Raw genomic sequence first — 22,095 nt, 5'->3', positions numbered from 1 at the left:
CAAATAATCTGGATAATGCTTAGTATATATGTATGAGTATACACACATTTAAGTACTACTAATCGTCAGCAAATTATACTTTAAACATCAAAATTTAATCTTTGGTGATTCAGAGGGCACTCTTTTTCATGAAGTACATGCAATATGAAAAATCTAGGCTCTATTATCAACAACTGCAATTCCCCAAAATAATAGTGTCACAGAGATTAGACCAAAAGTGTGCAACAAAGTGTTTATAAAGTCCAAGTTGTTTACAGAGAGGGACCTTGGCCATGGGACTGCAGTCATATACATGACTCTCCAGCATTCCTACTAGGCACTGCTCTGCTGATGCACTGCACTGGAACCCACTGTAAACTATCTCCAACTGAACTAAGAGAAATTATTTTCTCATGAAAATCTCTTAATTTCATGAGAGAGCAGCAAAAATACAATGTACCAAAATGTGCTTTTATAAACGAACTCGGCTAGATTAAGAAACTGAAAAATATTTACACTCCTGAATTTCAAGGATCTAAATCTTGTCACATACTACCCACCCAAATCCCCACCATGTTTTTTAAGATGACATGAATAAGTAGGTTAAAACGCTTTTGAAAAAAGGTTTTATTTCTATTTATTCATTTATGCAAAGACAGTATCAGCATAGGTAATAGGAACACACTTTTAAGTTTAAAATTAATTTTCCATTTTGAAAGGTTCAGGATTTTGTCTCTTCCTTCTACCTTACTCTTTTAAATACTTCAGTCCAACAAAACAGCAGACAAAAATTTATTTCCTTCGTTTACTTAAGGTCATATTGGGATAATCAGAATTGGCTCTTTAGAATATGGGTATCATTTACAGTAACCTGGAGATTTAATCACAGAATAATATGTGTAAGAATGTTATAGCACACACACAAAAAAGTACAAAGAATTTTAAAAAGAACAAATTTCAGGGCACTTTCAAATTTTGAGGCCTAAGAAAGCTCTCTTGGGGATCCTCAAGTTAAAAGACTCCTCCCTTCAGATTCAGAATGAAAATTATTAGGGATTATAAAACAATGGGCACTGATGATATGGCCCATGGACGCTTCATTAGGATAAGGATAAATGGAGTTTCCATGTTTTAGTGAAGGGGCAGGCCAATGAAAGAAAAGCCAGGAAGCCACGTTAAACTCATGTCCACAGCAGGTCAAATGATGCTGATACAAGTGTTTCCCTTAGCAAGGTATTATCCCATTGCTACCTTTCCAAGGCTTATTAGCCCACATACTGCTTATACTGCTACTTCTCTTCTTTACATCACCTATCCTAAAAGCAAACCTCCTGGAAGAATGGTGCTACAGACTGGAAAAGCAAGACTGTGGGTAGAGCAAAGGGGCTCTGGATCTCTAGTTGTTTGTCACGATTTACAAATGTCTAACCAGGAGCCTAGTTAATCTAAAAATGGATTGTTAACACAACGCTAGTGTATTTTTGGGCTATGCGTATTACTCAACAACTTTTGTGGTTTAGAAACGCCAAAACTAATTCGATTCTCCTGGACATATTTTACTTTAAAAAAGAAAATATAATAAGCTAAAAAACAAAAATAAAAATCGACCTGTTCTTTAACAAATAACTAATATTTTAATGTTTTTTATAAAAACTATTCCTTTCAGATACTCTGATTAACTTTTAAGTGACATAAAAGAAGTTTCAGCCTTCTTTAATACCAACATTTTGCACAATTTAAGATACAGCCATTGAATTTATCATTTCAAGGAAAAAAAAAGTAAAAGAAAAAAAGGAGAATGGTAACTCACTGAGAAGCTTATGTACCTAGTGAAGTTTAGTTTGTTTTGGATTCTTTAAAAAAAAAAAAATTAGGCCCAGAATTTTAGTTATCCTAGTTACCATCCCAATCGGATATCTCTATGTGTGGATTCTAGATAAGATTAAATATTTTGAACTAATAAATGTAAGACCCACTGATTGGACTATTTGTTTAGAATCTGTTTTACTGGGTTTAGATAAGGAAAACTTCAATAAAGCCAACTATATACTGAGTTCCACTGATTAAAAATGCAGTTTTGAAAACTCTGCTTTTGTGGTAAATTTCTAGACAAATCATAAAAGCACAATATTGTAGATACTGTACTGTTCATAGGTACTTGCTGGAGAAGTGAAGTGCTTGTAGTTAAACAATCAAAATTCTGACTTTTCAAAATAGGTTTTCTAAAACAATTTTTCTGGAAATCAGCATTTGCTTTTAAACTCTTAAAATGTCAATTAAAAAAATCCTTACAGATAAATCTTAAAGTTATTCCTTTCAGTCTCAATTTTTTTTACTTTTAACCATATATTCAACACAGAACCAGTTTCTAAGTAAATGTCTAATGAAAAACAGTTCTAATGTAAAATAAAACTAGGCAATCTAATATAACTTGTATAGAAAATCTAAGTGTGATTTATCAAAACTCAGAATTAAATCTCTAAAATAGTGGGAAAAACTTTCAGTCTCTTCTTACTATTCAAAACCTCCAACTTCCTGTGAGACTAGAAAGTTAGCAGAGGATCAAACAGACTTAAGCACTGCCCGACTTCTTCTGAAGTGATGAACTCGTTTATCCTAGAAGAGACAGAAATAATACTCCATTTTACTTCACTGAAAATTCCTATCACCTAAGACAGATGAAAAATATTGTACTTTAAAAAGCATTTATTTTGGGTTTAAACGCTATAAATAATGAAAGAAAAGTGATCCTTTTGGGGAAGCATTCCTGAACTTTGCGATAACCAATGTACCAATGACCAGTTTTATTCAACAATTTAGTTAAAAAAGAAGTATGAGTAACTCAGAAAAAGAGGACTTAGAATCAATACCCTTTTATGTACATTAACTCATGATTTGGCAGTCATGTCCCCAAAAGACAGCTGGTGAAAAGCACATGAGGTTTTTAAAAGTCCTATTTTTACTAAAATACATCTGACAGAAATCATGGCTCGAGAAGAGTAATCCACTTCAATCTGAAACCCTATGCTTTCAGGTTAAAAGATAGAAGTTTTGGCATATTTAAAGGCATATTCTTAACCTGTAATGAAGATATATAATTTTTTTTTTTTTTTTTTTTTGCGGTACACGGGCCTCTCACTGTTGTGGCCTCGCCCGTTGCGGAGCACAGGCTCCGGACGCGCAGGCTCCGGACGCGCAGGCTCAGCAGCCGTGGCTCACGGGCCCAGCCGCTCCGCGGCATGTGGGGAATCTTCCCGGACTGGGGCACAAACCCATGTCCCCTGCATCGGCAGGCAGACTCTCAACCACTGCGCCACCAGGGAAGCCCGATATATAATTTTTTAGGAAATGAATAGAAAAATAAAAATATATGCAAAAATTTCCTTTCACTTTATGTTGCTTGCAGATGTGCAGATAGAAGAAATGAGGCCTTACAAAGAGGAATGGAGCTGAGTAAACCAGCAATAACATAATAATAATATTTCTTCTCTACACTTTTAGCTTAACTGTGCCCTGTTCCTAGGGATTAAATTCCATTGTCACATAAAGAAGGGTGACTTCTGGAAATTATGTAATTTGTTAACAGGGTAATATCCTATTTAGGTTAAAGCCCAGAAAACTGGTCACAAACTCAAGTATCTTCAGAGATCAGGCAGGATATGAAAGATTATGAAGGAGCTGGAATTTATCATGGCAACAGTGTATATCCCGCCTCAGTGCATTCTCATTCAATTAAAACAACAATAACAACATTTAGCTAATCAAGGTAGGTCTAGATATGCTATACAACTTCTAACTCTTAGCTCAGAGAAGCAGAAAATTTTGGAAGGTTCAAAGAGAAACTTTTAATACCAGGTAAAAATTCAAGTTTAAAGACTTGCTGGTTAAAGATTTTCTGTTTTGCAAACAAATCCTTTAGTACTACCTATTTAACCTGCAGAACCTTGGGCAAAAGTAAGCTGTCCTACAGCTCCCAGTACTTTCCTTTTAAATTGTCCTATGCAGAATGAAACAAGAGAACAAAGATCAACTTTAAATGAATGGGTTTACTCCCCAATGAGAAGGGGGTTAAGAACTTAACTCTGCTACAGCTCTAGCCTTCTGCATTAACGGAACTCCTAAGTATTCCTTTTAAAAACACTTTAAGCTTTATCCAATTTCCATTCATAGATGGAAAAAGCTATTCTCCTTTCCCTGTTTTAAGATACAAAGCAATGGCTTACAAATGGTTCCAAAATGGTGCATTTTAGAAAAATTCTGGCAGCTCCTTGGAAAGTTAAACATAGTTACTATGTGATTCAGCAATTCCATTCTTAGGTATATACCGAAGAGAAATAAAAACGTATATCCACACAATAACTTGTACACGAATGTTCACAGCGTTACTCATCAGAGCCCAAAAGTGGAAACAACCCAAATGTCTATCAAATAAGTGATGAATGGATAAACGCAAAGTGGCAGATCCATAAATAAAAAGAAATGAAGTCCTGATACATGCTGTAACACTGATGAACCTTGAAAACATTTCGCTAAGTTTAAGTCACTCACAAAAGGTCACATATTATACTATTTATATGAAATATCCAGAACAGGCAAATTCTTAAAGAAAGGAGGTTAGTGGTTGCCTAAGGCTAGAGAGTTTGGGAGAATAGAGAGTGACTGCTAATGGGCAGGGGCTTTATTTTGGGGGTGATTAAAATATTCTAAAATTGTTTGTCGTTATGGTTGCGCAACTCTGTTAATATTCTAAAAAGTACTGAATTGCACACTTTAAATGGGTGAACTGTGGGGTATGAAAATCGTTATCTCAATAAACCTGTTACAAAAAACAACAAAAACCTTCCCTTTACTAAAAAGCACAGTATTCTTCCCCCATTGAAGCGACCGGTTCCTTTCCATATTCAGACTCACAACTTAAAGGGATCTTAGAGACTCATTTCAGACTTGTAAAAACTGGAGCCTTAATAAGATTTAAATGATTTGTCCAAGGTGACAGAACCAGGGTCAAAAACCAGAACTTTAAATTCAAACACCCATATTCTTCTCCACTTCACCAACTCTGAATCAACTTCCATTTCTTTCTACTCAGCTCTTTTTACCACTTCATTTTACCTCTTTTCTCCCCCCCAAAACACTGTTGGTTCAGGCATCATCTGAGTGATCAATTTCTTTTCTTCTCTTCAGTCCAATATCTACGTACTCTTAAGTTTTGCTTTCTCTTTCTAAAATTTTCTCATTTCCTATTTGGTCAAGCCAATATTCTCATTCAACTCTCATGAACCCTATCAATTACAGTATAGGCTTCTGCTAAAGATTATCTTCCCTAAGGGCAAACTACACTATATCAAGATTTGAGCAGCTAGAATACACTGCCACTTAAAACTCACTCACAGATTTACTGGGTTACAGTCAAAAGCTAACAGTTCAATTACTGATATATGCTCTATGTAGTATCAAAATATATAGACCACAGAAAGAAGATACTTTATGGCTGACAAGTGTGCTTTTTATCCTGTACACTATTCCTTTCATACCTTGAAGTACTCTTCTTGAGTAACAAAGGAGCTTCTCAATCTGTTCTCTGGATTAAACAGACAAGATACCACTGTCTGTATGCTTCGGTCCACAGACTTCTGAAACACAGAAGTTTTCGGTAAAGACTATTCCTCCTTTTACTCACTGGGAACAAGCTTTTTGAAAAAGTTTAATGAACACATACACTTATTTCTAAAGAATTCTCAGGTAATTTTGTAATACGTGCCACATGTCACTTAGTGTGTAACTTTTGTACCAAATTTAAGAATTATTTCAGAAACTTAGTGATAGAGTACTGATTTAAAAAGCTCAATTAGTCAAGCCCTAAGATACTTGCTTAAGCCTCTTTAATTTTTCCTGTTAGATAAAAAACAGTGAACTTCAACATTTCAAGAAACATTTAGGTTAAACTTTGGTAATATAATTATACTGTAAGTTATTTCGATATTTTTTCAAATTTTAAGTTGTGTAACAAATCTGGGAATTTTTTCACCCCACAGTTCAGTAGCTCTCAACATTTTTCCACTGAGAAACACATGAACGAAGTACACATACTCCAATGGGAATCATCCTATGTTATTATGCACATTCCAATCACATCAATTACTTCCATATTCTCACCCATACGAGAAAACACAGAATTCAAGAGTGAGGGCACTGCTATTATAGGGATCTGCTCTAATGATAAAAAAGAAACAACTCTGCCTGTTTTAATATTTTAATTACTAGTGGCTCCACCACTCTTGAGAGCTGCTACCATATATAATGTTACAGAGAGAATACCGTAAATAACTGTATATTATTATTTAGCTAAATAAATGTTTAAATTGGCAAAAAACAAAGTAGATATAATTCATACTAATTCCTCTTTTGAAGAGTAGGATTCTTGAGGAAACCAACCCACTCCACCAAATTACGTTAATACAATATTTATTAAACTACGGTTAAAAAACAACAACAAAAAAACCCCAATGAAAACAGAACAGAGGGAAGGACTACTGAATCAGCAACTATATATACACACTGAAAGTTTGGGGATGCCTAAAATTTCATTAACTTTTATGTAAATTGCAAAGTTATTAGTCAATGACTCAAGCTCTGTAACGTATTTAAATTTGGGCAAAGATGCTTGCTTCTCAAATGGCCATTATTAAAACCTGAAAAACAATAAAAATATAAATGTTAATAAGCAAAATTAGATGTTTGCCTTTTGTGGGCCATTTCCAGAGGATGCAGTAGCTTCATGAACTGAGCATTCACTTGGCAAAACTTCAACTCCTGGATCAACTTCATTACAGTGGTAGTTAACGGCTGTATAAGTCTACATTTAAAATGATAAAAGTGTAATTAAAGAGATGTACATTAGATACATTTCTAAATCTATTCTTCAAAATGTGAGCTGACACTGAAAGTCTAAATGTGGATTGTGAAGTTCCACATTTAGAATGTAATAATTACATTATTTCAGAAACTATTTCAAACTATAGAGTTGAAATGCAATAAGGCAATTTTTTATTTTGAAATGTCAATACAATCAGAATTAGGACAATTTCCCTAAGAAAAAGAAACTCCAACATATAGTAAGGGAATGAGAAGGGAATTTCCTAGTGCCTGAGAATTTCAGCTCATACTATATCCTTCGAATATCCAATCTTGATGAAAGACAGAAGGTAACAAAGGCACAGGTGTTTTAGAGGTAGCACCCTCTCTTGTTTTTTTTCCTTTTCTTATATAACATATAACAGTACTGACAGCAAAACATTTTTGCTTCTCTTCATCACATTTTTTATGGCAAGAAAACTAGAGGCAGATTCAATACTAATTCTAAATCCCTGGAGTTAGAATTAGCATAGTTATTAAAACTACCTTTCTTGGTTACATATTCTATCAACAAGTAACTGAGCACTTGTTGTATGCAGGGCAGCCATTGCTTAAGTACACACACAACAACCTGAGAAACAAAAAGCACAGTTTCTCCCATGGGAGTATATACTTGGGTTGACAAGAAATAAAACATAACACATAATGTAAAAGAGCATTTAAAATATTTCTAGGCATACTTGATATTGCAAAAGGTCAAGAAATATATAATAGCTGAACAGTAAAATACTTTAAAATATATAATAGTTAAACAGTAAAAAACTTTAAAATAGGAAGTACATGTTTCGCTAATTCACCTTACCGGAGAAATAACATAACTCCTTTGTTCCCCAACAGGCCACTGCGGTGGCATCTTAGAAAAAAAAAGGAAATTATTATTTAAATATACCTTCACATTTTCACAAAGATATGAGATAGACAATGTTGAGGTATCTGTCATGCTGGCTCCTTGACCTTGTTATAATAAAAGAAACAAAATGGAAGAATAAAGTACTTTCTGTTTCTGATACCTAAGGATTTTATTGTTACTTTCATATATAAACTCCATCTTTTTCTCAATTTTCTGGAGTTGGTCTACAGGAAAACTCAAACATACAGTTCTTTGAATATATTACCATAGATATGGTCATATCCATGGGCAGAAATTCAGAGAACTACTATTGTAGCAGCCAGCTAAAATAAACACTATCAAACATAATTGGAATTCAATGCTCTAAGAACTGAGTAATCATTTTATTTCAACCTATGCCATTAGAAAAACTCATAGGGCTTCCCTGGTGGCGCAGTGGTTGAGAGTCCGCCTGCGGATGCAGGGGACACGGGTTCGTGCCCCGGTCTGGGAAGATCCCACATGCCGCGGAGCAGCTGGGCCCGTGAGCCATGGCCGCTGAGCCTGCGCGTCCGGAGCCTGTGCGCCGCAACGGGAGAGGCCACAACAGTGAGAGGCCCGCGTACCGCAAAAAAAAAAAAAAAAAAGAAAAACTCATAAAAGTCAGCCTGGATGTTTCAGCTATTTGACAGAAAAGATGAACACATGTTGAAATATAGAAGGGGACACCACATCTTGTACAAGAGGAAGCTTCTTCCTAAACTCATTCCTGTCAAAAGCTTCTTTCTAAGTTCATTCCCTTATTTCTAAGTAATAGAGAAGCCCTAATTCTAGACTAATTCCAACTTTTTTCTTAAATTTTAAGCACACTCAACTACTTTAAATGATAAACTATTAGGGAAATTTACATAAATAAAGGCCTCAATAATATTCCAATGTAAATCATTTTGATCCCTCTTAAATTACCTGATAATTATAAACAGGCAGCTGATATCCAGTGATAACCTGAACTGGTGAACTTGGATAAGGAGGATAAGCCTGAAAATAAATTTTACAGAAAGAATGAATGAACGAGATATATTTTTAAAAATCAGAAAGAAGGAATATTATTCCCAATGTAAGAAAAATATGAAAATAAGGAAATCTTAATTTTTTCATATACAATGCAAGATTCTATTTGAGTGACTGGCTTCATGAAGAAATAAGTATTCTCTGTCAAATGTTAGTCTTTTGGGCTGGGAGAAGGAAGAGATAAATAAGGTGAGTGACTGATTTTGCCAGCCTAAGTTTACCTTATCTGTATATTTATTCCCATCCAGAAGTTCTCTCTTACATGATGATAAGACTCTATTAGAATAGATTTCCATGTTAGAGTTGTATTAATACATGTGTTTTCTTTTTTTGTAAAAATACTTTTAAGCAGTTTTGTATTCCTTTGACAGTATTTCGGGGTAACGTGGGATCCTCCTACAGACTTTCTGGCTCTTTCTGTATTTCACTTCTAAAAGTTAAGGGCAGTTTATTACCCCAAACTAGAAAAGAGACAATACAATGTCTTATATCTTTCAAAAGGTATTTATTGATTGAAAATATCTAGGTAGTAGCATACATAAATATACCAGAATAGGTAATAATACCTCATGGTAAATGTTAGGAACAAGTAGGGCTTTTCTTCTATCTGTGTTTTAAGTAAGACAAGTATAAAAAGATATATCCTACACTTCAGGTAGATGGAAAATGTAAACAAATGAGAGACACTGCAGAACTACTTCACTATTATTTTCTTTCTTTTCCTAAAAATGAAATGTCTTTTAAACTGAAGAAAGTAAACTGAACTAAGAAGAAAATAAATATCATCAATGGGAGGTAAGTATTCCAAGTATAGAGTTTACAAATATAGTTAAGTCACCAGAAATTTATCCATTCTAGAACCATAATACATCCAGAAATCAACAATCTATATGAGAAGGCATCTGGAATCATTGCAAATAAAGAATAGCTGACCCTAGAAAAGAACAAACCAAACAAACACATGAGGAAAGCTGCCTTCAAATATTCTACGAGTTATCTGGGGAAAAAAAAGATATATTCTATGTGGCTACAGCCATCAGTTCTAAGATAAAGGCTTACAAACTATATAGAAGCAGATTTTAGCTTAGTATAAGAAGTAACACTGGGCTTCCCTGGTGGCGCAGTGGTTGAGAGTCCGCCTGCCGATGCGGGGGACACGGGCTCGTGCCCGGTCCAGGAGGATCCCACATGCCGCAGAGCGGCTGGGCCGGTGGGCCGTGGCCGCTGAGCCTGCGCGTCCAGAGCCTGTGCTCCGCAACGGGAGAGGCCGCAACAGTGAGAGGCCCGCGTACCGCCAAAAAAAAAAAAAAAAAGTAACACTAAGAATGACAGATTTCTAACAGGAGTAACAGATGTCCCATCACTCAAAAATATTCAAACAGGAATAATATTGTCACTTATTATGGAAATTGTTGACGTAATTCCACAGAGCGTAAGAAGTGAGACTGGCTTAATTTTTAAGGTGCCCCCATCTCATTGTATAAGATTTCTAATAGCATACACACAAAAAACAGGAATGTAGGTAATTCTTACCTGAACATACTGAGTAATAGGACTCATCATGGTTGGAGGCTGCACGTAAGCTTCTGTGTGTGGATTACTCCAGACACTCTGAAACTGTGGTGGAGGAGGAGGATTAAAAACCAAAGGACGTGGCTGCACATGATAAGCACCTTTTTAAAGAAAAGAAAACAAAGCCTATTTTTAGTTCTCTGAAAAGCTACACATGTCAATGAGAACAATTCCTTTCTTTACTCACATAAAGTTTGTTTCCTAATTGCAGGGCCCAGTTTCAGCTTTTTACCATGGAAATTTATCTGTGACTGAAAATAAAACAGTAACAAAACTAGAATCAATGTCTAAATCTTTATTTCCAAGACTCTGGTAAACACGCAAGTTCTCTAAAATTACTACTATCGGAGAAGATCAGTGCTAAAAACATACCAAATCAAAATTTATCAGCCTGAAGCTACCTTACTTACCTTCACTACTCTAATCAAATGTTGAGAGGTGTCGTGGAACTTGATCAAAAACCTTTACTCTCTGTCTATCTTTCCTGTCTCTGGATCATGAGGCTGGATGCCCAATCAAAAATAAACAGGTTCTCACAAGTTATGTAAGATTATTCTAAGTCTGGATTTCAAACAGAAAGTATATTTATTTCTATACATTATACAAGACTAAGTAAATATTCAGGACTCAAAACAATATTGAACACTGCATCCATAAGGTAATTAAGAGAGTTTTTCCCAAAAGAAGATTACTTACTTCTACTATCTTCTGCACATCCACGTCATTATAAAATGAAACAAATCCATAGCTAGAAAGGCAAATAAATGAGTATAAAATCACTACCGTAACAGAACACGGTTTGAAACTTCATTATTCCATGAAATAACTGACAGAAGTGATAATGATAAAGGATGAAGAATATACTGAGATAAATAATTGTAAGACATACATGATAGATCCTCTATAAATACTACTGTTTTATTTTCCTACGGTCATTTGTATTAGAATGCACAAAGATTAACAGAAAATTCATACCTATGAACCTGAATTTAACTTACTATCTATGGTAAGATAGTTAAAATTTAAGGTACTGTGAAATGTGTGAAGAAAACAATTCTTCAATATAACTGATTAATCCACTTAAGTGAAACAAATGAAGATGGGAAACATTTAAATACAAACACTAGGCAAATGATTAAATAAAAGAGCTGGCAACAAACTTTTATCTTCTACATGAAAGGAATTACAAAGTAACAAATTACATTTATACAAATGTTATAATACCAGATTTGAAATTTTATTTTCTGACACTCTATAGATGCTATAGTTCAGATATTTATTATAATTTATATTGAACATATGTTTCACTTACCCTTTGGACACACCACTTCGATCCGTGATTATCTTCACTTCTTTTACTGAACCATATTTAGCAAAGAAGTTTTTAATTTCGGTTTCATCCATCTATGAAGAAAAATTTGACTTCAAGATTAAATATTCAACATTCAAAATTTTCAATTATACTATAAAGAAGATTTGATGATGTGGAAGTATCTCCTCCATGTACCCCCAAACTACCTGTAGTTCTTTGTCAAAGATATTTTTAGTCCCTATTAGGTTAAACATAAAAACAATGCCCCAAAAAAGCCTTATGTTTACAACAGGGCCCAAATCCCACTATTCACAAAATACTTTTTAAAATAAATGAAACATGAATACAATACCCTAACATCAATTCCACCAACGAAAACAGTGTTCGGCATGATTCTGCCTTCTGGTAAAACATAGCCTTGGCTGGTGGCAGCTGATGAAGACTGGGTGCTGGCCTCTCTGGAGATGGTTGAGTTTGGAGTGTCAGGATCTGCAGCAGACTGTAATTTGGAAAGCAGACATCACCACTAGACATACAGGCTAAAATGACGGATGATATGAAATACAATTTATGTTTTTAAAATACAAAATATTTTCATATAAATTACTTTTATTGTAAATTAGTCATCAATGTAGCTTAGTTCAGGCTCAAGGTCTAGGGTAATCAGCATGAAATTTAAACAGAAGGGTATATAGTACTTTCTCAAACCCAGTGTCACTCACCACTACCCTGGTACAGTGCTGTGGCAGAATAGTGATTTTATATTGAGTTTGTGAAATCCTACGTGAACTGGTTAAGTAATCAGAAAGTTCAGCTTTGTAAAAAGTAAAGTTACTAAAATCATCCTGTTGTATGTCAATAAGCAAATTCTCATTTTTCTGAGTACCTTATTCAAAAGTATGGTTTTAAAGATACCATTTTTTTTAAAGTTGCATCAAAAAGGAAACAAGAAAGTTTTAAACCAATTTGTTTTGCCTCATCTTCCTATTCACCAAAACTAACACGGACTTTATAATTTTAACACTCCTTGTGTTAGTATGCCTGTTTACTTTGGAAATGGATCATGAAAACATCATTTGCTCACATATCATAGCTCCTGCTTTAAAAAAAAAAAGGGTTTATAATCCTCCTCCCTAATGGTAGGGTGTTCATAGCATCTTTAAAATAATGTTTTTCTTCTTGAATAATACCAAATAAGTCCTACTGATAATTCTAATTTTCACAAGGGGCTGACAGATACAAATGATATCATCTTTATTTTCAGAGACCCACACAAGAAACTTATTACTTTTCTGAATTCTGGTCAGAACTCTGTCTTTAGGCTTCCCACACTGAGATTAATGTAGATTTTTCTGAATCAGAATTTACTGGTAATACATATTTCGGAAACAAAAACTGATTTAGCCAGGAGATCTAAAAATTGATTTAGTCAGACATTTGTGTCCCTTACTAAGTTATAAATCACTTACTTGGCAGTTATTTATCTCTTGGAAAACTTCTTTGAGAATGAAGTGAGATAACATCTGTGAATTTTTGTAAACTATAAAGTGGTATGCCAATACGGTTAGCATCCTGGTATCTGAATTTATTTTCAATAGGTTAAAGAAAGGTTTCTTTCCTGGTTTTACGATTTATGTACTTATTTTGTAGATACTCTATTAATTAACAACTAACTTGAGTTGGAACCTCAGGAAACTAGTTTATGGCACATTTGCTCATTTGAAATTCATTTATGAAGTGCCTATTGATTATAAGTAGTAAATACAAAAGGCTGCAAGAGAGAGATATAGCTATTACACTTCAGCTTATAAAGGAAAACAAAAGCAAGGACAAAAGAAACCAACCGATACGTATTTTTTAAAAGATAAGCAAAATAATTTTTACAGAAATTAGTTACAATAATGAAAAGCAGGTAGAGTTCCTACTTTGTTAAGTGTTAGAAATTACTGATAAATTTAAGATTCTACAAGCTGCTGTACTAATTAGCTATGAAATCAAAATTGTTAAATTACCAAATTTGAGTGTTTGGGCTTTTCTCTATTAATTTGTGTTCATACTTGCTATTCAGTGTTTCTGTCTGAGTAGTTCCTGATTCTTTCCTTTAACTATGGTACAGTGATATTCCAAGACAATAAAATCAGAGAAAGTAAAAACTATTTCTAAAGCTTTTCCATTTTTAAATGTTTTATAATTTTATTTTTTTTCTAAATGGGACTATATTACATAAGTCACATACCTTGAACTATCAAGAAATTTGACTAGATTTCCCTTCGTGACAGACAATTTACCAATCTCTTTCAATTAGCTCACATTCAAAAACCCAAAACAGGAATAAAACAAAATAGCGGTTCTGAAATTCTTATAGACTTTTCTCCTTCTCAATTTTCCGTTCGTTTGTGGATGAACTTTGGATACCTTTTTATCTGACAAACTATTTATAATATTAGCTGTCTGTGAACCACAATGGATAAATGTATTTTAAATTAGAGGTATAACATTAGGCCAGAAAACTGTGCCAGATTATAAAGAGTTATGATAATATACTGATTTTCAACCGGGGAAGATTTTGTGGCCCGGGGGCATTTTTGGTTGTCACAATTGAGGGGTGTACCTGGTATCTGGGTGGCAGAGGCCAGAGATACAGTAAGCATCCTATAACGCAAAGGAGAGCCTCCCACAACAAAGAATTATCTGGCCCCAAATTTGCACAGGGTCACAGCTGAGAACCTGTGATAGTGTTGCCAGAATCGAAGAGGGAAGTTCTAATTCCTTTTTTTATGCGGTACACGGGCCTCTCACTGTTGTGGCATCTCCCGTTGCGGAGCACAGGCTCCGTACGACGCGCAGGCTCAGTGGCCATGGCTTACGGGCCCCGCCACTCCGTGGCACGTGGGATCTTCCCGGACCGGGACACGAACCCATGTCCCCTGCATCGGCAGGCAGACTCTCAACCACCGCACCACCAGGGAAGCCCGGAAGTTCTAATTCTTATGTCCTATTTACAAAAGTAAAATGGATGTCTGAGACAACTAAACAGTAATTTGCGAAAAAGAAAAAAGCCATTAGATATTATAGAAAGTTTGGTTTCGGGTTGGGTTGTACAAATTGACTGTCTGCTTAATTGAGGTATTAAGTATAAAACTGATCAAATCATTTCACTAGTGCCATAATGTCTTAAGGAAGGCATCGTTATGTCTGTCCTAGTCCTGAGCCAGCAGATGGTGCTCAAAGCTAAAGTAAGGAAAGTACTCCATTTTAAGACACCTGAACAATAGGGATTTTAAAACTTTGCCTGTGTGTGTATTTACATACAGTTATAACTTATATATACAAATCCAGAACCACACACAACCTTTGGTTACTTCTAAACTATTGCTAAAAATACTTCACAAATGAATTCTTAGGCTAAAGCAAAAAGTTTGGTGAAGAATTCATCTTACCTACCAACAGCATGCAGAAAATAAACTGCATGTAAATTAAATGAAAGAAATAATTATTTTTCTTAATTACACCTTCAAGTGAGTTGATGGGTTCTGAAATGAGTAATTCTGGAATATTAAGTAGGGGTGAACTTGGAGGCCATCATATACACAATTCTCGTCACTGCTATTCACAGTAATATATTCCCTTTTATATCTGGATGACCAAATGACAAAGATAACTAAAAGCTGGAAAAAAAAACTTTATCATTACTAAAGCTTCTGGGATGTCAGCTCTTTGACATTTTATTCAACTATTATATCTTCATGCAAGCATGAAATAATTTGCAATCATCAGCGTCATATCCACAGAAGGAAGTAGTTATTAAAGAGAAAAGGAAATTCTATTAAGGAAATAGTAAATGAAAATCAGAATAAAACCCTTTAAGTAAATCAAATAATGGACTCTGGGGGGCAGGGGGAATCCAAACAATAAACAAACAATCCTGGGAAAGCTAAGCAAGAAAAAGGCAAGAATACAAAAATACACATTAGTCTTGAAAAAACGGAATATGAGTACAGATTAGAATGCTCTATAGGAGTAAGTTTGGAAATCTTGATGATATGACTAACTTTCCAGAGAAATGAACTTTTAAAGACAATCTTAAGAAAAGAAAGAGCACTCAATTCCTGGGTCAGTTTCACTGGGAGTTTTCTCAAACTGTGAAGAAACAGGTAATTTGTGTGTGGAGGGCAAGTGGGGCGCTAAGAGGGGGGCACACCTAGACAGAAACAACAGTAGACAGGAGAGAGAGTGGAAGAGAAGGAAAATTCAAATGTTTTAAAAAATTTTTCAGAGAAAAGAAAAAGAATATTTCTCAATGCATTTAATAAAACTAATACCATCTAAATAGCAAAATCTGGTTAAGATGGTCCACCCCTGCCCTCAACACTGAGATGCAAAATTCTAGCAGCATACAAAAAAATACACAATTAAGAACAGTTTACACTGTAAATTCAAGGATGGTTCATTCTTAGGAAATCTGTTACTGTAATTCACCACTGCAAAAGCATTTGATAAAATACAGCATCCATTTCTTAATTTTTAAAAAAACCCAAGTAAAATAAAAACATCTTATTTTCTATTGATCTAAATCTAGGCTATCATCAAGCTTAAAGTGAAACATGGTAGTAATTTACATTAAAATTAGAAATAAGGTTCTCTCTTTATCATACCTATAAATTTTTTCCTATATGACTAATGTATTAATATAGAGTTGTTATAAATCACCAAGAAAAGATAAATATGCAAATAGAAAGGTGGATTAAGAATTAAAAAAAAAGAAATGGAAAAAGCTAATGACAAACTTCAACTTCACTAATGATAAACAAAAGAAAAAGTACATCAACACAGTGAAATATTTTCCAGTTATTAGACTGGCAACTTTAAAAACTGCAATACCTTTCATTGGAAAGTGTGAGGAGAAGGGGTCACACTACACACCACCAGTGGGAATACATACTGGTACGTGCTTTATCAAGAGTTACTAAGAAAAATGTATCATAATTCAAAATCGTTATAAAATGGGCATAACCTTTTCACCCAGTGATTCCACTCCTGGCAATTTATTTCAAGTTATTAACAGAATAAACATGCCAAAACATTTGCACAAACATACTCATTATGGTATTGTTTTAACGTAAACAAATTATTCATTATAAGGGAATTAGTAAAATTAAGTAATGGTAGTATAGAAATATATAATTTTTGGTAAAATAACTAAGTATATATTCAAAATTATTTTAAATTTCTCTTTGGAATAAAGCCCACTACACTAAGTGAAGAATACAGGTTGTAAGATAGTATTATATAGCACGGGAAAATTTTTATAAAATAAAATGTACCTGTATATATGCAATACATGCTTGAGAACAATCTGGAAGGGCATACGTACATCAAAACTTCAATAGTGGTTAAATGTTGGGATTAAGATGGACCTCTACTTTCTTACATTGATTACCTTCCAATGAGTTAACGTATTAGTTTTTTTTTTTTTTTTTTTTTGCGGTACGCGGGCCTTTCACTGTTGTAGCCCCTCCCGTTGCGGAGCGCAGGCTCCGGACGCACAGGCTCAGCGGCCATGGCTCACGGGCCCAGCTGCTCCGCGGCATGTGGGATCTTCCCGGACCGGGGCACGAACCCGTGTCCCCGGCATCGGCAGGCGGACTCTCAACCACTGCGCCACCAGGGAAGCCCAACGTATTAGTTTTGTATCAGAAAAAAAATCAGTGAAGTTATTAGCATTTCCCCCCTTTTCCTCTAAAAAGAGGAGAGAACAAAGTTGGAAATAATTACAGTAACTCAGATTATTAATTATTGCTATGGATACGTACGTGACATAATTATCACAAATAGTTACATACAATCACAAATTTTTACTTTAAAATTTATGTTCTAATAAATTGGATATAAAGTTCCTCCCTTTGCCTCTAAAAATACAGAAAATAATAGTTATTACACTACCGACAACTACACATATATAATACACCTGTGACTTGATGGTTGGTCAAAAGTGTTCTCAGAGCTGTACCTTGAGGTGGTGAAATCAAGTAAATGCACTAAACAAAACTCACATAAATGTCACCCAACAGAGCATGTAATACTCTAGGGACATTTTGTTGAAGGTTTCTGGTTTCTCTTTGGGAAAAGTGTTCCCCGGGTTAAAAACTGCTAGACTTCCCCAACCTGCGGCCGCTCAGAGGCGTGGCCAGCGCCGACCTCGTAGGGAAATGATGGCGTCGGGTGAGCTTCTGCCCCGCGGTCCCCGCTGCCGCCACCCCGCAGGCACAAGGCTGCCCCAGGAGCACCGCGGGATCGAGCTCTCCAGGTCTCGACACGCCCCCAAAGTCCCGCCAGGAAGCCCGACCCCAGCCCCGAGCCAGACCCGTGGGGCCCCGCCTCCCGAGGTGGCTTGGGCCTGGCTTCCGCATCTGCACGCAGGCACCCCTGAGGCCACGACACACGGTGCTCGGCAGGCACGACGCCATCTCGCGGAGGCCTCACCGCCTGGCTCCTCAGAATAAGCACGGGAAGAGAGGTTTCTAGGGTGGGGTGGGGGTGGGGCGGAGCGGGGTCCCCGCCCCCCAGTCCACGGCAGAGGCCGAAAGCCCCTCCACACCCTGGCTGCGGTGGCGGGATGGCCGCGGGGCTTGCACGTGCTGGGCGGGGCCCCGGGCACTCCCTTCCCACAGCCTGGCCTCCTGCCCCTCCGCCAGCCCTCAACGCCCTGTAGGCCGTGCTGGACCACCTCCCCCTTGCCCTCAGGCCGGGCCCAAATACAGGAAAGCCGGGTGGCCCCACTCTCGGCTCCCGTTCCCCCGCCCCCTTCAGCGCCGCGGCCGCCCTGAGGACCCCCCTCAGGCCTCGTCCACTCACCATGATGGCGGCAGCCCGTGTTCCCACAGAGGGGCTCGAGAAGGAGCTGAGGATGGCTTCAGGCACCGGGGCTGCTGTTAGGCCTGCTCGTACCCACTGCCCAGCTTGACTGGGCAGAGGAAGCAGAGGTGGACAAGCGAGGAGAAGCCGAGGCTGCTGGCGAGACCGAGGGGCGCAGGGGGAACTAAGGCGTGGCCGGAGCGCCGGACGTGGCTCCTGCGCAGGGTGAGGGGGTCGTCGGAAAGACGCGTCAGCCAATGGGCGGCCGCGCCGCCGTCCCCAGTGGCGGGGGGCGGGGGGACTCGCGGGGCACGACTGTGCCGGCCGGGGGGCACGCAGGGGTCGCGCGCGGGCCGGCATCGTGCCCCTCCCCCCCACCCTCCGCCTCAGGCACCGGCCCCAGACGAAAGGGCCCACTGACCCACAGAGACAGGCATCACCCCAAAAGTGCCTTAGAGGCATAAGTATGCATTCTCAAATATGTGTTAAAATTAAAAACAAACTTTTAATGTGTCCAGGCGCTGGGATCAAAATGGCGTCCTGAAGTCACAGGATTAGCCCGATCGATGGCGATTATTCCTATCATCGGCCGCAGAATCAATTGAAATGCCAACAGAAATAGAAAATAGAAACACCTATATGGAGAACAAGGAGGGAGACATCAGAAGTCCAGAAACTTGGACTACTTTCTGTCAAGTCTGAGGGAGATGGGGTTGGATTGGAAGGAACACCAGTTAGGGCAGGCCAACTTGGTGTTCAAGACGTTCATGTTTTCAAGAAATAGTTATCTAGGTCAGCGATTTGCCAGATACCCAAGGTGTAGGAGTGAACAAAACAGCCAAACATTCCTTCGCTCCGGGAGTTCAAGTTGTGAGGGGGAGAATTTTTCTTCTAGGCCTTACAGGAAGCTAGGCCTGCCTAGAGAATTCTAGAACTTTCTCAAGGTCGGAGAAACAGGGCCTAGAGCAAGGGAGAGCTGTGGGGCAGTTGGTGGAGAAAGTCACATAACTTTGGGAACCACTGCAGCACCCTGTATCCACAGGGGGCAACTGTGACTTTTATCCTCCAACTTCACTTTGCTACTGATGAAAAGTTAGAAAATGTTACTTTGTGAGCTGGCAAAATGGTGGTCATCTGTAACCGGAAAACTGACCACAAACAGCTAGCATTACTGGATAATAACTTCATGTCTTGAGTTCAATGTGCAGTTAAACTCAAGAAATGAAGGGAAATCCCAAGAGGCCAGAAATCAAAATAAACTGAAAATCAGAGAGCAGTGACTTGTTGAACAGATTCTTCTCCGCCCCTGGGTGTCAGGGCTGGAGTGTAGGGTGACTAATCAACTGGTTTGCCCGAGACCTTCCTGGTTTTAGCCCTGAAAACCCCCAAATTGTTGGAGACCAGGTCCAAGGCAAACCAGGAGAGTTGGTCATCTTCGGTGTGGGCAAAACGTTAGTTTCTGTAACTTGAGGCCTGAAAGTATAGGGACAGGAGGTAAGGGTCTGGAATAGCTCAGGGTGGGAACTGGTACTGAATATGCTACAAAAACACATTGTCCCAGAGAGACATCAGCTCACGAAAAGAGTGGACTAGGGACAATGTAGAACACCCAGTGGACAAGCAAGTGAGGAAGCTTATCCCATTTCTGAGTGAAAATGAAAATTATTTAACTCCAATGAAATTTTAAAATCCTAGACCTGCATTTCATGAGTTTGGAGTTTGGAGTTTAAATCTGGAGCACTTATTTGACGTTGGGATTTCAAAAACTAGAAATTGATTTCCCTTAACCTTTGCCTCCTCCCCAAGAAAAGATCCCAGACAGGGTGCAACTGGAATGGCTAGCAGAAAAAAATGTGAAACCAACCTGGAGGGATGCTTCCGTAAAAGGCTGAAAGGGATTCTTATGAGAAAAGAGCACTTTAAAGTTAAACTCAGAATGAAAAGTTATAACATACTGTTTACCATGAATAAGAATGGCAAAGGATGAAGATTAAAATGTCAAAAACTTAACAAAAGGAACTTCTTTTGGAGTGTGTGTGAATACACCTGGGCACATGTCTTTTTCTCTTATTTGGAGTCATACACTCTATGTATATCGTAAGGTGATTTTTCTACTATATTATAACTTGTAAACAAAGTCTCAAACAAGTAAATATCTTTGCTCTCCTCTCGAATAATTCAAAGACCTTAGGATGTTTTAAGTTGGCACACCCCTCCCAATTTATAAGCTATTATTAATCACTACTTTAGTTCTATCCTGTTTTCCTTCTATGAATTAGACATCATGTTTTTTAAAGCCACCTGCATGTGTAAAAATATTTTGCTCACCATTTCTTTGCATATCTCAGATCTTCCTTCTGCATTGTTTTCCTTGTGCCTGAAGTAAACTCTATAAATTTCCTTTAATAAGTGTGATGTGTGGTAAACTCAGGTTTTTTCTCACCTGAAATGCTTTTATTTTGCCCTTGTTCATTGAAGATAATTCTACTGGATATAATTCTAGGTTAGCAGTTGTCTTTTTTCCTCAGAATATTGAACATATTATTCTGTTATCTTCTGGTTTCTGTTGCTACTGAGAAATCTGCTATCAATCTAATCGCTGGTTAAGATCTGTTTTTCTTTGGTGTTCTGCAATTTCACAGTAATGTGACAAGGTGTACAGTTTAAAAAATTTTTTCTCCTTAGGAGTTTTTGGGCTCTCTGGATTTGTAGATTAGCTTTCAAGAATTCTAAAAAATTTCACCCATTTTCTTGTCAAAGATTAACTGGTTAGGGAATTTAACCTGTTTTTCATATTCCATAAGCAATTCTTATGGTGATTTTTGTTTAGCTCATGACTTTTTCAAAGGTTGATAGTATTTTCTTAATACCTTATGAAATCGTCACGTAACATAGAGAAAAAGAATTGATTTAAGATGAAGATTAACTGTAACTATTTCTATGTGTTAAGATTGGTAGCATAATTCACATAAATTCAGAAATAAATCTCTATATTGCTTCCTTATCCTCCAAGACTGATAGGGAAGGGAGAAGAAAAAAGACTGATATTTTTAAACTCCTCTGCCAGTTCTTTTGTGCTCTTAAAGCCTGTGACTTTGGATAGAAGGCTTACAATTAGCAGTATAAACACTCTCAAACGTCATTCATTTGCAAACCATTTTCATAACTTAAGTTGTATCTGCTCTGAATCTCTATTTCATTATTTACCTAACTTTTAAAAAACTGACTTGTCATAAGCAAAAATATTTATGAAATCACATTTATTGTGTTAGTTACATTTTTCTTTTAGCAATGCATGTTAAAATATATAATTATTAACATTTTAAACAATATTGGTCTGTGGATCACTTCAGATCACACTTTCCCAGAGCAATAGAAAAAATACTGGATTAGGAGAACTTTTTACCCAGTCTTTGGATATGCAAAGTTAGGTCCCAGGAACTAGGGGGTGGAGTGTCATATCGTTCTTCATAATAAATGAGAGTAATTCGATCTGAAGAGGGAAACCAAGCAAGGCTGGAAAAGTGGAAATCTGGGAATTTGGAAAAAAGGAATAAGCTTG

At 37.0% G+C, this 22,095-nt stretch overlaps 1 protein-coding gene across 2 annotated transcripts; it reads right to left on the bottom strand.

The window, feature by feature from the left end:
• Positions 1-605: 605 nt before the first annotated feature.
• DAZL (deleted in azoospermia like) lies at positions 606-18,653 on the bottom strand. 2 transcript variants are annotated; one of them, XM_032630621.1, is made up of 12 exons: positions 18,534-18,651; positions 12,031-12,177; positions 11,679-11,770; positions 11,063-11,114; positions 10,554-10,617; positions 10,328-10,467; positions 8,690-8,761; positions 7,697-7,747; positions 6,722-6,835; positions 5,514-5,612; positions 2,495-2,595; positions 606-850 (listed from the first exon to the last, which is right to left on the bottom strand). In XM_032630621.1, exons 1-11 carry the CDS (start codon positions 18,534-18,536, stop codon positions 2,542-2,544), a joined length of 888 nt encoding a protein of 295 aa, XP_032486512.1. In that variant the 5' UTR covers positions 18,537-18,651; the 3' UTR covers positions 606-850; positions 2,495-2,541. The 2 variants fall into 2 exon arrangements, with proteins under 2 accessions (XP_032486512.1, XP_032486511.1); XM_032630620.1 differs by having other exon boundaries at positions 606-2,595; positions 18,534-18,653.
• Between the last annotated feature and the right edge of the window lie 3,442 nt (positions 18,654-22,095).

Source organism: Phocoena sinus, chromosome 4 (genome assembly GCF_008692025.1).
Source record: "Phocoena sinus isolate mPhoSin1 chromosome 4, mPhoSin1.pri, whole genome shotgun sequence".
Taxonomy (NCBI): domain Eukaryota; kingdom Metazoa; phylum Chordata; class Mammalia; order Artiodactyla; family Phocoenidae; genus Phocoena; species Phocoena sinus.
This window is presented reverse-complemented; position numbering and strand designations above follow the sequence as displayed.